This window comes from Eurosta solidaginis, chromosome 5 (assembly GCF_040869045.1).
Source record: "Eurosta solidaginis isolate ZX-2024a chromosome 5, ASM4086904v1, whole genome shotgun sequence".
Lineage (NCBI taxonomy): Eukaryota > Metazoa > Arthropoda > Insecta > Diptera > Tephritidae > Eurosta > Eurosta solidaginis.
In genome coordinates, this window is record NC_090323.1 from 260848142 (window position 1) to 260863066 (window position 14925).

At 34.6% G+C, this 14925-nt stretch overlaps 1 protein-coding gene across 1 annotated transcript in view; it reads right to left on the reverse strand.

Moving 5' to 3' along the window:
* Positions 1-2552: 2552 nt before the first annotated feature.
* Positions 2553-14925, reverse strand: part of sowah (sosondowah) — a 210801-nt gene continuing 198428 nt past the window's right edge. Inside the window, exon 4 of the mRNA XM_067790112.1 lies at positions 2553-2693. Coding sequence (XP_067646213.1) covers positions 2568-2693 — 126 coding nt within the window. The 3' untranslated portion in view covers positions 2553-2567. The remainder of the gene's footprint in view (positions 2694-14925) is intronic.

Here is a 14925-nt window from a genome sequence, read left to right on the forward strand (position 1 = left end):
CGCAGTTTGCTATTGGAATCGTACCCAAAATCCTGTAAGCGATGTAGATATTCGGGAATACTTCCATCATGTTCACATTTACAATCCAATTAAGAACTTGCAAAGGGCACAGAATTTGTTCTGTTTCGTTATATAATTTTTCTGTTCTATTAAAGAAAGAACTTTTTGGCTGTAGTTTCAAGCGGGGTATAAACTGTTTGACTTCTAATAATAAGTCATTTTGCAAATACTTCGAATAAACTTTTATCAAATTTGTTGCTTTAGTTTCCAATTCATCTGATGTTATGAATAATAATTGAGTAAGAAAACTAAATAAGTTGATAATATGGTTATACGCTTCACTTCATTTTTGCAACTAGGCAACAAGTTTATTTATAATAACATAAAATGTATTTATCCTAAAATTATCAGTCGCACTTAAACTATCGACTTGTACTTCCTTGTCTGTAAACTTACGAGTGATTTTTCTTTTATTATAAGCAGAATATTCTTGATTTACAAAATCACTCTATTGTTTAGCTTCTTGCTCAATATCACAAAATTTATCACACAAATCTTGAACAAAATCTACTAATGAAAGTAGCATGTTATTAGCAGAGATTAAGTCTACATCAACTTTTTGAAGATATTGACTAGTCGCGTTAAATCTTTGTAAAATGCTATTCCAGAAAATCGCCATAAAAACATTCTCAATCTTAACTATATGATTCAGTAAAGCTAAAGCTTCTTGTCGTGTGTCACGTTTTTGATTAACATCATTTGCTAATATTTCTAAAGCTCCGTAAATACTATTGTAATTTTTTACTATAAGTTTTGTTTCATCGCCACGACATGACCATTTCGTTTGCGATAGGCTTGTTAGTCTAGATTTTTGAGCTAATAAAATGCCCCATCGATGTGTTGATGCACTAAAGAAAACATATAGGAGCTGCGCGATTCCAAAGAAATATAATAATCCAAAAAAAAAATATAATAGTTTGAAGAATTTGCTATGTTTTTGCTCTGCATTTTTCATTAAAAATTAATTCACTTTACTATAAAAACATTATGCAGCCAAATACAACTTTCAGAATAAATTCATATGGATTATTTCTGTATACATCGGTGTAGTATAAAAATAATAGTAAATAAATCATGTTTTTATGGTGTTACATATATAGATTTATTTCGGGTTGATTCATCTTACATTTAAAAATCAAAGCATTTTCAATAAGCAAAATTTATAAAACAAAGATGCATATACATCTATTTCAGCTAGCTTCATCTCATTGAGTGTAATACGAGACTGAACATAATGTCGTCAGCCAGTTAATAATATTGTAACATAATATCTCAGAAAATTAGAATTTCTCATTACATCAGTTTACAATAAAAGCTACATATTTTTTTTCTTTTTATTGCAATTTTGGTTGATATATTCTGTATACTAAACTAAATTAATGTATAACATTCAATCTACTCCGGTAAACAAACTTAAACATCTCTTTTTTATATCCAAGAATACAAATTGCACATTCGCTTGTTAAAAATCGCTATAGCTATAAAAAATAGCCGCGATTCAAAAATCGCAATATCTATTTTCACTGATACTTCAAAATCGCCACCACTAGTACGAACTTCGTCATTTGGTCTTTCGTTGTTTTTCCGCGAAAATAAACATTAAACAAGTATCGAGTCATGGCGGAACGATAAAAGGTGGCAGCATGGTGACATACCTAAAAACATAAATAAAAATTCCATGTACTTTGTTTTTGTAAATTCGATGGACAAATGTCAAAATCGTACTGCGTCGGAAGTTGACGTATCAAATCAAACAAAAAAGCGTATAATCAGCTGTCCCATGCTGCATCCTTGTATGGTTCCGCCATGTATCGAGTAGTGCCCGCTACCCAAACGGCAGCGCCTTCTAAAGCGCCGTAACCATGGTTCAATTAAACAGGTTGGCTCATCTCATCAGCTGATTTTATGTCATTGCATGGTCGAAGGGATTGTCAAAAGGAGATGGCAAACTCTAAATGAAACCAACACATTGGCAACATTTTACTTACACATACAAAAACTGCCAAGTTTTATGTTTCCATTCCATACCATTCGCACCAACACCAATACACAGATTTTGACAATTTGAGCAGACATATTTTGTTGCTTTACAGATGAGCCAACCATGTATAGTTGAACCATGGCCGTAATTATGACGTTTTTCGCGAACTAAAACATGCATCGACGTTCGACCGGCTTCTGCGGTAAACCTCTAAGTGCCATCTATGGTGTTTTTGTGATAATCTAAGCAAGTGGGTTCAGATTACAATGAGTATATGTCATGATATACTTACTATAGTCCGAACTCTGAACGTGCTTGCTTATATTATCTTATTCTTAACCAGTGCGTGTATTCTTGTCCATATTACTATTGTATATAAATTTTGATGTGCAAATTTAAATTACGTGTACGCAAATACGTAATATGATATTATTTATTCGAGCTCGCGGGGCCCACCAGATGCTGGGGCCAGGGGCTATGGCCCTTGTTAGCCCCTCCTTTAATCCGCCCCTGGTTGACGCCAAGCCTATTTCGGCCGTTGCTTCGCAAGTAAACCCCAGTCATTCCTGCTTTGCGGTACCAATTGGAAGCATCTCAGCATAACATGACCAGCGAAGCTTTTGGGACCTAATTCATTGCACAATGTTGATACCTGCACTCAAAAAAAAAAAAAAAAAAAAAAAAAAAATCGTAAAAATTCTTGTTCTTTTACTTGGTCAAAGGAATAATTTTCTTTGAAGTATTCAAGCACTCTTGATTAAAAAAGAAAAATGTTTCCTCAAGTTAATAACGTTTTGTACAAAAATAAGAAACTTACTAATTGCATTGAAATTTTCCTCAATTTAAAGAAATTTTTTAGGAAATGTTTTTTATTTTTATTTTGCGTGTTTTTCTGAATTTAAGGCTACGGTAAATTTCTCGAGATCATACACATCACATCAATGACCGAGCGTAAGTACATACACGTAAATAAATACTGAATAGAAAATTTAAAACAAATTTTAATATCAGCAGTCTGGGGCCTATTACCGGCCAAAACATGAGTAAAATTAGCAAGGTTAGAAAAAGGCGGCGTAGGCCAAATTTGTCAAACGCAGTGCGACTATAAAAGTAATGCAACGTGAACCCAACAGACGAACAGCCTAGTGCTCAACTCATCTCTCGACGGTAGTCCCAGGGGTACAATAGCATTTCTTAGACGGTATAAAAAATAATAAATAATTCAAAGAAATTGGTAAAAAACATTTTCAAGGAGTTAAAATGCACGGTAAAGTCCCTTACTGACTTTGAGGCTCTCGATGCTTTCTCCAAAGTTTTACTTCTTTTGTCATCATTGAACGGTAGTTTCTAACTGCATGCAAATAGTTAATTACAATAAAATAATAGAGTACTGGAAAAAGATTGTCAATCAAGTTCTGTTTAAATTTGAAACATTAAATAAACAAATATTTATTTGCTTACATTATTATCTTAAAATTATGTTCACTGCCGCAGCATCTTCCAGTAATGACTGAATCTGAACTTCAGTTATCAGTGGCTTATGATAAAAAGGGCTGGGTACCTATATATCAAATTTCAGGCAAATGAAACCATAAATAGAGTTTGTTGGAATAGACTGGTCCCTGGTCCACTTTCCGAAAATAAAATAAGTTCCCCTATACCAGAATTCTAGCAAATTGCACTACAAACTGTTTCATGTTGAATATATGGGCGCCTGATCCACTTCCCGGAATGAAAAGTTGCTCAAATATTATCTTTGTCAAAGATGTACCTCGGTACCGAATTTCAAGATTAAGAATTTTATAGGATTATTTTCAATAGGTCGGCTTCGACCACTTTAGGAGCAAATTGTGAATATAAAGTATTCTCAAACCCCCCTTGAACACACCCACAAAATGTTATTAAAATCGTTCCAGCCATTTAGGAGGAGTTCAGTAACAAACACACGTACAGAAGAAATATATGGGGTATTCCATCCCATTTCGACCAATTTTGAACCCCACCCCTTTAGAATTGGCTGAAAGTTTTTCTTCTTTTTCTAGCTTACGAAAGACGTTTTTCAGAATTTATTCAAATTTTTTCATCCAACTCAAAAAAAGTTATGAATTTAAAAAAAAAAAAAACCGTTTTTGTTTTCAAAATACTATAACTTTTTCAAAAATTGACCGTTTGGGATCTTTTTTTTTTAAATTTGTTTTTAAATGTACTTTTCGGAAAAAATATACAAAAATTTTTAAATTTTTTTTTTTGTAATTTTGCAGTTTTTCGAGATTTTTCGAAATTCGCCATTTTTTTTTTCTCATAAAAAACTTCAATCAATTCTGCAATCATCCCCACTAATCCCGGAGTGCGCCGATTTTTTTTTTTTTTTTTTAACTGAAAAAAAAACAACTTAAAATTTTTTCGTATTTTTTCCGAAAAGTACATTTAAAAAAAATTAAAAAAAAAAGATCCCAAACGGTCAATTTTTGAAAAAGTTATAGCATTTTGAAAAAAACACCATTTTTTTTTTTAATTCATAACTTATTTTGAGTTGGACACCGTTTTTGTTTTCAAAATGCTATAACTTTTTCAAAAATTGACCGTTTGGGATCTTTTTTTTTATACTCAGTTGAGCAGAGCTCACAGAGTATATTAAGTTTGATTGGATAACGGTTGGTTGTACATATATAAAGGAATCGAGATAGATATAGACTTCCATATATCAAAATAATCAGGATCCAAAAAAAATTTGATTGAGCCATGTCCGTCCGTCCGTCCGTCCGTCCGTCCGTCCGTCCGTCCGTCCGTCCGTCCGTCCGTCCGTTAACACGATAACTTGAGTAAATTTTGAGGTATCTTGATGAAATTTGGTATGTAGGTTCCTGAGCACTCATCTCAGATCGCTATTTAAAATGAACAATATCGGACTATAACCACGCCCACTTTTTCGATATCGAAAATTTCGAAAAACCGAAAAAATGCGATAATTCATTGCCAAATGCGGTTAAAGCGATGAAACTTGGTAGATGGGTTGACGTTATGACGCAGAATAGAAAATTAGTAAGATTTTGGACAATGGGCGTGGCACCGCCCACTTTTACAAGCAGGTAATTTAAAAGTTTTGCAAGCTGTAATTTGGCAGTCGTTGAAGATATCATGATGAAATTTGGCAGGAACGTTACTACTATTACTATATATGTGCTAAATAAAAATTAGCAAAATTGGATGAAGAACACGCCCACTTTTTAAAAAAAATTTTTTTTAAATTCAAATTTTAACAAAAAATTTAATATCTTTACTGTATATAAGTAAATTAAGTCCAAATTCAACTCCAGTAATGATATGATGCAACAAAATACAAAAATAAAAGAAAATTTCAAAATGGGCGTGGCTCCGCCCATTTTCATTTAGTGTGTCTAGAATTTTTTTAATGCCATAAGTCGAACAAAAATTTACCAATCCTTTTGAAATTTGGTAGGAGCATAGATTCTATGACGTTAACTGTTCTCTGTGAAAATGGTCGAAATCGGTGGAAGCCACGCCCAGTTTTTATACACAGTCCACCGTCTGTCCTTCCGCTCGGCCGTTAACACAATAACTTGAGCAAAAACCGATATATCTTTACTAAACTTAGCCCACGTACTTATCTGAACTCACTTTATCTTGGTATAAAAAATGGCCGAAATCCGACCATAACCACGCCCACTTTATCGATATCGAAAATTACGAAAAATTAAAAAAATGCCATAATTCTATACCAAATACGAAAAAAGGGATGAAACATGGTAACTGGATTGGTTTATTGACGCAAAATATAACTTTGGAAAAAACTTTGTAAAATGGGTGTGACACCTACCATATTAAGTAGAAGAAAATGAAAAAGTTCTACAAGGCGAAATCAACAGGCCTTGGAATCTTGGCAGGAATACTGTTAGTGTTATTGAATATATAAATAAATTAGCAGTACCCGACAGATGATTTTCTGGATCACCTGATCCACATTTGGTCGATATCGCGAGAACGCCTTCACATATACATCTAAGGGCCACTCGCTTTTAAAACCCTGATTAATACCTTTAATTTGATATCCATATCGTACAAACACATTCTAGAGTCAACCCTGGCCCACCCTAATGGCGATATCTCGAAAAGGCGTGCACCTATAGACCTAATGCCCACTCCCTCTTAAAATGCTCAGTAACACCTTTCGTTTGATGCCCATATCGTAAAAACATTCTAGAGTCACCCCTGGCCCACCCTAATGGCGATATCTCGAAAAGGCGTCCACCTATAGACCTAATGTCCACTCCCTCTGAAAATGCTCAGTAACACCTTTCCTTTGATACCCATATCGTACAAACATTCTAGAGTCACCCCTGGCCCACCCTAATGGCGATATCTCGAAAAGGCGTCCACCTATAGACCTAATGCCCACTCCCTCTTAAAATGCTCAGTAACACCTTTCGTTTGATACCCATATCGTACAAACATTCTAGAGTCACCCCTGGCCCACCCTAATGGCGATATATCGAAAAGGCGTCCACCTATAGACCTAATGCCCATTCCCTCTTAAAATGCTCAGTAACACCTTTCGTTTGATACCCATATCGTACAAACATTCTAGAGTCACCCTTGGTCAACCTTTATGGCGATATCTCGAAAAGGCGTCCACCTATAGAACTGAGGATTACTCCCTTTTAAAATACTCATTACCACCTTTCATTTGATACCCATATCGTACAAACACATTCTAGAGTCACCCTGGCCCACCCTAATGGCGATATCTCGAAAAGGCGCCCACCTATAGACCTAGTGCCCCCTCCCTCTTAAAATGCTCAGTAACACCTTTCGTTTGATACCCATATCGTACAAACATTCTAGAGTCACCCTTGGTCCACCTTTATGGCGATATCTCGAAACGGCGTCCACCTATAGAACTAAGGATTACTCCCTTTTAAAATACTCATTACCACCTTTCATTTGATACCCATATCGTACAAACACATTCCAGAGTCACCCCTGGCCCACCCTAATGGCGATATCTCGAAAAGGCGTCCACCTATGGACCTAATGCCCACTCCCTCTTAAAATGCTCAGTAACACCTTTCGTTTGATACCCATATCGTACAAACACATTCTAGAGTCACCACTGGCCCACCCTAATGGCGACATTTCGAAAAGGCGTCCACCTATAGACCTAATGCCCACTCCCTCTTAAAACGCTCAGTAACACCTTTCATTTGACTCCCATATCGTACAACTAGAGACACCCCTGGTGCACCTTTATGGCGATATCTCGAAACGGCGTCCACCTAGGGAACTAAGGATCACTCCTTTTCAAAATACTCATTAACAGCTTTCATTTGATACCCATATCGTACAAACATATTCTAGAGTCACCCCTGGTCCACCTTTATGGGGATTTCTCGAAAAGGCGTTCACCTATAGAACTAAAGCCCATTCCCTTTTAAAATACTCATTATCACCTTTCATTTGATACCCATATCGTACAAACACATTCTAGAGTCAGCCCTGGTCCACCTTTATGGCGATATCCCTAAATGGCGTCCATCCATAGAACTATGGCCTACTCTCTCTTAGAATACTCTTTAATACCTTCCATTTGATACACATGTCATACAACCACATTCCAGGGTTACCCTAGGTTCATTTTCCTACATGGTGATTTTCCTTATTTTGTCTCCATAGCTCTCAACTGAGTATGTAATGTTCGGTTACACCCGAACTTAGCCTTCCTTACTTGTTAACATTTGTTTTGTTCGGAAAAATACAGAAAAATTTTTAATGTTTTTTTTTTCAATTAAAAAAAAAAAAAAAAAAATCGGCCCACTCTGTGCTCTGGGATGTATTAACAATTTTTGTTGTTATATCGGCCTACTGATTTGTAAGATCGCGGGTTCGAATCGAGCTCAAGGCCTAAAAATAATTTTTTATCATTATTATTGTTATGATAAATTTTTTCTTAATTGAAAAAATTTTTAAATTAGAATAGAAGAAAGAAAAATTTTAGACAACTGCCAAAGCTCGTTGTATAGATCCATTTCGGGAACTGCTAAATTCCTTCATCGGCAACGTTTAGGAGCCGCTGCTATAACCATTCAGCACGGGGAAAAAGTGTCAATAAAATATGACACTATGGCAGCATTGCCATCAAACAAGTCCAATTTTCACATCCATTCTGCAACAGATGTCGCAGTGTTGTGAATATCAATTGGCACGAACCAGAATAGAAGTAGGATTAATGAAGACAAACAAAAAACCGCTGTGATGGCTGAATGGTTATAGCAGCGGCGCCTAAACGTTGCCGATGAAGGAATTTAGCAGTTCCCGAAATGGATCTATACAACGAGCTTTGGCAGTTGTCTAAAATTTTTCTTTCTTCTATTCTAATTTAAAAATTTTTTCAATTAAGAAAAAATTTATCATAACAATAATAATGATAAAAAATTATTGTTAGGCCTTGAGCTCGATTCGAACCCGCGATCTTAAATTCACAACTTATTTTGAGTTGGACACCGTTTTTGTTTTCAAAATGCTATAACTTTTTCAAAAATTAACCGTTTGGGATCTTTTTTTTTAACATTTGTTTTTAAATGTACTTTTCGGAAAAAATACAAAAAAATTTTTAGTTTTTTTTTTTGATAAAAAAAAAAAAAAAATAAATCGGCCCACTCCGGGATTAGTGGGGATGATTGCAGAATTGATTGAAGTTTTTTATGAGAAAAAAAATGGCGAAATTCGAAAAATCTCGAAAGACTAAAAATTAAAAAAAAAAAAAAACTTTAAAAATTTGTTTGTATTTTTTCCGAAAAGTACATTTAAAAACAAACTAAAAAAAAAACAAAGATCCCAAACTGTTAATTTTTGAAAAAAGTTATAGCATTTTGAAAACAAAAACGGTGTTTTTGTTTAAAATTCATAACTTTTTTTGAGTTGGATGAAAAAATTCTGAAAAAAACGTCTTTCGTAAGCTAGAAAAAGAAGAAAAACTTTCAGCCAATTCTAAAGAGGTCGGGTTCAAAATTGGTCGAAATGGGATGGAATACCCCATATATACATATGTTATAAATTAAATCTTCTTATGCCCGGTTTTTCAGTACGAGTTCAAACTCCCGTTAAAGTTGACTAGAATGTAACCTTGCCACTTCGCCCGCTTAAACTGAGATGAGCAGAAAAATTGTATGTTATCGAACAAAGTGGCAAGGTTAAATAAACTCTAGTCAACTTTGACTAAAGTTTAAACTCACACTGAAAACCCAGGCATTAGTGCACAAACACTAGTATATATATATGTATATAAATTCACACAAACATACCAAAAATAGAACCTGTTGACACCTTGTAGAATAGGAAAAGGGATACGATAGGAATCTCTTAGTGATTCCCAAAGTCGTTCGAGTTCTGGGGTTTTTACCTTAAGGAGTGATTCTGTTTGGTCACCTATCAGGTTTGCTGATCATTTAGAGTAAAAATCCTCCATTCTTCGAAAATGAAAGTGTGAAAACTTGAGTCGGTTCCACCAGCGTGGAGAGATTCAATCTTATTTTCCAATCCCATTGCTTGGTTTTGTGAAAAAATTAAACTTATCCCTGCAGAAAATTATACTCACCTGTTTAGAAAAGAAGGAAATTGTGTGAAAATTTGTTTTATTCAAAAACAAACAAAAAATTAATACCTTAAAAATCCCTGTAAAAAGAGTTGCAAAAACAAAGATATGGCTGCGTTTATACACACACAGACAGTGTCAAATCCACACAATCACAATAGACCTGCCTAAGTGGTACACCTAAAACAAAAAACAAAAAAAACAAAAAAAAAAAAATAACAACACCTGCTGATATGTATAATTGATTTAGTATTTGGCAGTAAATTGTCCCTATTCTTTTTTCCATCACTGTAAGTATTTGCACAACTGAGTTGGTATATTAATTTGAGAACGATCATGTGATATGTGTACAATAACTGTATGCTTAATGAACAAATAGAGAAAAGTACAAAGGGTTTACTTAACTAGTTCTATCTGTTTTATGAAACTGCTAATTAGTTCTATTGTATTATTCTGCCACAAAACCATAGTTGGGGGGCAGGGAACTAAATTTTGAGCAACAACACTGCTCGAAACTTAGTGGGTTGACATAATCAAGATCTTGTATTAACTGCTAATGGGTCGTTTATTTAAGCCGAATTAAACGTCTGTTCATCTTTAATATACATGTTCGTTAAATTTAATGAGCTTAAGACGGCATCTATAGGAATATAGAAATTGAGGCAGGCGCTCGATTTACAAAAAATATGGCACAAAGCGCCCACATTTTTTTCAGAATAATAGCCGTGTTTTTTTCCACGAGTATACGTTTCGTTTGCGCGTGAAAAAAAAAAACGCCTATCCTCGCTTAGATAATGCTTAGGAGACCCATCTAGCGGCAGTGATTAAACAACTAGCTACAGCTACAGGGTGTACCGAAAAGCGGAGACACAACCCTCTGTTGTATTTCTGTGTATAACATATAGCTGTATCAGTTCTGATAGATAGTGGACGCGCATAGAATACATGGAATTAGTGCAGAGGGTGAAACATGGACACATATTTCAGTTACATCTGCGTATAATGCGTATTGAAATTTAGTAGTACTAATTTTATGCGTAGCAATTTAAGAGGTGTATTTAAAGTTTGTCGCTTAGCAGTCCATATAAAGTTTAAGCGTAAACGTATATAGACTTGAAAAAAAAAACACAGCTAATACTAGTATTTTTCGTTCTTTATTGTTTTAAACTTATTTTGAAAATTATGTTTAACGCTCCAAGCGTTTAGGAGGAGTTCAGTGACAAACACACGTACAGAAGAAATATAATATACATATATATGTATAAGATCGCATAAATCTTTTTAGTGTACAAACATTAGTATATGCATATGTACATATATACAAACATACCAAAAATAGAGGCGCTTTTCTATTTTGTTGGTAGCCTTTTTTCGAATATATACATATGTACATTAGAGCGGGTCGTAAAAAGAAATTGTAACAACACGCCTCTAAATTTCAAACTTATGTTGAGAAGGTTCCGGAAAAAAAAAAATGGTTTTGATCCTTCGAAATACAGCCGAAGTTGCCGTTTTATTGTTACTTGAGTGTTTTTGTCCGATTTTTGAATTTGATACGCCATTATTTTGGTCTTGGAAATCTCCATTTTTGATTTAGTGTCCTTTTGAGTTTTGAAGTCTACGTAGGCCAAACAAATACTTAATGACACTAGTAAGCGATCTTCAACATAAAATTATTGGGATAAATCTTGATGCCGTGGTGTGGTGGAAGCGCGCACCGCCTTGCACACCGAAGGTCTTGGATTCAAGTCAAAGGGCATGAAAAATGTTGAAAAAGTTTTTTCAATTAGAACAACTTTTTTGACGTCCCTCATCAGCGGCACCACTTTGTTGTTTGGTCCACTGACGCAGCAAATGCATACCAATTTGGTATCGCCACTTTTCAGATTTTTTTGGTTTTTGGTGTTGTTTTTTATATTTTTATAAGTTTTGTCACAAAATTCAACAATTAAAACGATTAAAAGCAAAAATGCAGATTTCCAAGACCAAAATAATGATGTATCAATTAAAAAATCGGATGTCAAGCAAAAAATTAACTTCGGTTGTATTTAGAATGATTTAAATAAATTAAACAAGTAAAAACGGGACTGTCTTCGGCTGTGCCGAAGACTTCATACCTTTCATGAATGGGGCTGAACAATAATCTTATCCCGCTCGTAATCTCCGAATAATCGGATGTATAAGATAAGAAATATATAGTGAACAGATCTACATACCTTAACGATTTTTAAGATAAATATAAAATAAAAAACAGGTAGGTACTTTGTGTGAGGATGCAAAGTTTCAGGTTTTTTTGTGGTCTGCGTGTAAAAACTATGACTACGAATCACGTATTTCAACAATATATGACGTAAACGTAACTAAATGATGAAATTTGATGAATTTTGAAGCTTCTAGCCGTAAAAAGGGGGCAAAAATTAGAGTTTATATGGGGTATATGTTTATATATAATATATATACCACCGATCTCTATGATTTTTTCAGACAACAATATATGCTATATATGTAAGCATATGGTGAAATTTGAAGCTTCTAGCTGTTAAAAAGGGGTAGAAATTGCGCACAGTTTCTTATCTGAACAATCGGTTGTATGAGACATATACTATATATACCACCGATCTCAATGATTTTTTCAGACAACAATATATGCTATACACGTAAGCATTTGGTGAAATTTGAAGCTTCTAGCTGTTAAAAAGGGGTAGAAATTGCGAAAAGTTTCTTATCTGAACAATCGGTTGTATGAGACTTATACTATATATACCACCGATCTCAATGATTTTTTCAGACAACAATATATGCTATACACGTAAGCATTTGGTGAAATTTGAAGCTTCTAGCTGTTAAAATGGGGAAGAAATTGCGCAAAGTTTCTTATCTGAACAATCGGTTTTATGAGATATATACTATATATACCACCGGTATCTATGATTTTCTCAGACAACAATATATGCTATACACGTAAGCATTTGGTGAAATTTGAAGCTTATAGCTGTTAAAATGAGGCCGAAATCGCAAAAAAAATATATATATACCATAATAACCATCATATATATATTATATATATCACCGATCTCTATGATTTTTTGACACAACAATACATACTATATACGTAAGCAACCGGTGAAATTTGAAGCTTATAGCTGTTAAAATGGGGTAGAAATTGCGAAAAGTTTCTTATCTGAACAATCGGTTGTATGAGATATATACTATATATACAACCGATCTCTATGATTTTTTCAGACAACAATATATGCTATACACGTGAGCAATCGGTGAAATTTGAAGCTTATAGCTGTTAAAATGGGGTAGAAATTGCGAAAAGTTTCTTATCTGAACAATCGGTTGTATGAGATATATACTATATATACAACCGATCTTTATGATTTTTTCAGACAAAAATATATGCTATATACGTAAGCATTCGTTGAAATTTGAAGCCTCTAGCTCTTAAAATAGAGCAGTAATTACGAAAAGTTCCTTATCTGAACAATCGATTGTTGGGGGATATATACTATATATACGACCGATCTCATCAATTTTTTCAGGCAACAATACGTGCAATATACGAAAGTATATGGTGAGGAGGATATATGCTATAGGGGTCCGATCCGGTCGGTTCCGACAAATGTCTAATCGGACACCCAAATACACCCGCTCACCAAATTTTATCAAGATATCTCAAAAATTGAGGGACTAGTTTGCATACAAACAGACAGACGGACAGACGGACATGGCTAAATCAACTCAGCTCTTCAACCTGATTATTTCGGTATACTTAATGGTGGGTCTATCTATTTTCCTTTAAGGACTTACAATTTTCGGTTTCGTGACGAAATTAATATACCATTTCATTTTCATGAAAGGTATAAAAAACACTCAACATAAGCCTCAAATTTAGGGGCGGACTTCACACCTAATGTGGACCAACCCGCTCTAATGTACATCCCACTCAAAGCAATTCTGCGCGTGCAATTCACAGCGAATATACATAACGACTCACTTTTGTGTCACTTTTTTTTTAAATTTCACTCTCAACAATTTTCCATAACGCGCATAAAGAACTTTAGCTTCAAAAAATGTAATAACTTAATAAAAATAGAAAACGCAAAAAACCTATCACAAGCTACACAATCAATAACTTACGTACTTAGCCAAAACATTTCAGAACAAAAAATAATAACGCCAAAAGTGGAAACCCCGAAAGAAAAAGTTTATAGATTAAGGTTATGGCTGAAAACCAAAAACTAATTAATTGGCTATGGTAAGGTTATTACAAAGGCGGTATGCTATGATATGAATAACAAATACATTGATTTCCATAAACTTGGTTGGATCAGCTGTTTCAACCGATATGGATCGATCAAGTTTGCCTCACTTATTTCGTTATTTCCTTTTTCTCTCATGTTCTATTTGTAAACGAGGGAACTTTAAAGCTATTTTTAAAGTTTGATCTAAACGAGGGAACTTTAAAGCTATTTTTAAAGTTTGATCTCACAACCTAAGGCATTTGCATGCGTCACACTTTAATTACATACAACCAAAGTTTTTTTTTTAATCGCAATTACATTTTTTATTATTTATTTCTGCGTATCGCATATTCTATAAACTCTTTAACATATGGATGATTTATACTTGTAAATTGAGTCGGAATATTTTTAAAAGGTTCTATGCCACCTCCTAGCACAGCACAAAGTTGTTTGCCCGCAACGGCCGGTGCACCAGCATCTCCATAAGACGTATCACTTTTCTGTGCCCGATCTATTAAACAAATTACTGTTGGTGGTAAATATCCCCCTGCCTTCGCATAACTACGCCAACATTCATCGATTGGGACTACTTCATATTCAGCAAATTGGAGTATATGCGAAATTTCCATATCCTTTCCAGTTTTCGAACCCCATGAACTCACTCGCAATTTTACGCCCGGGGTTAATGCAGATTTGCAAAGTGGTATTGTTTGTATACTTGCACTCGCGGCGTAGCGTTCAATCAACATAATCACAGCTAAATCCATTTCTACTGTCATTTTAGAATCAAAATCACATTGACGAATTATACGCTCCGCTTTGCGATCCTTTTTTGCCTTACTTAAATCGGTTCTACCAGCTTTAACAGTGATGGAAGACTCGGTGTAACCTTTCAAGCAATTTGCAGATGTAAGCACCTTCCTCCAAGAGATTAAAGCACCCATGCAGCGATAGTGCTTGTTAATATGTACTGCCACCACGTATGGGCTATCCTGTATAATGCGTATACTGCCACCCATAATGCG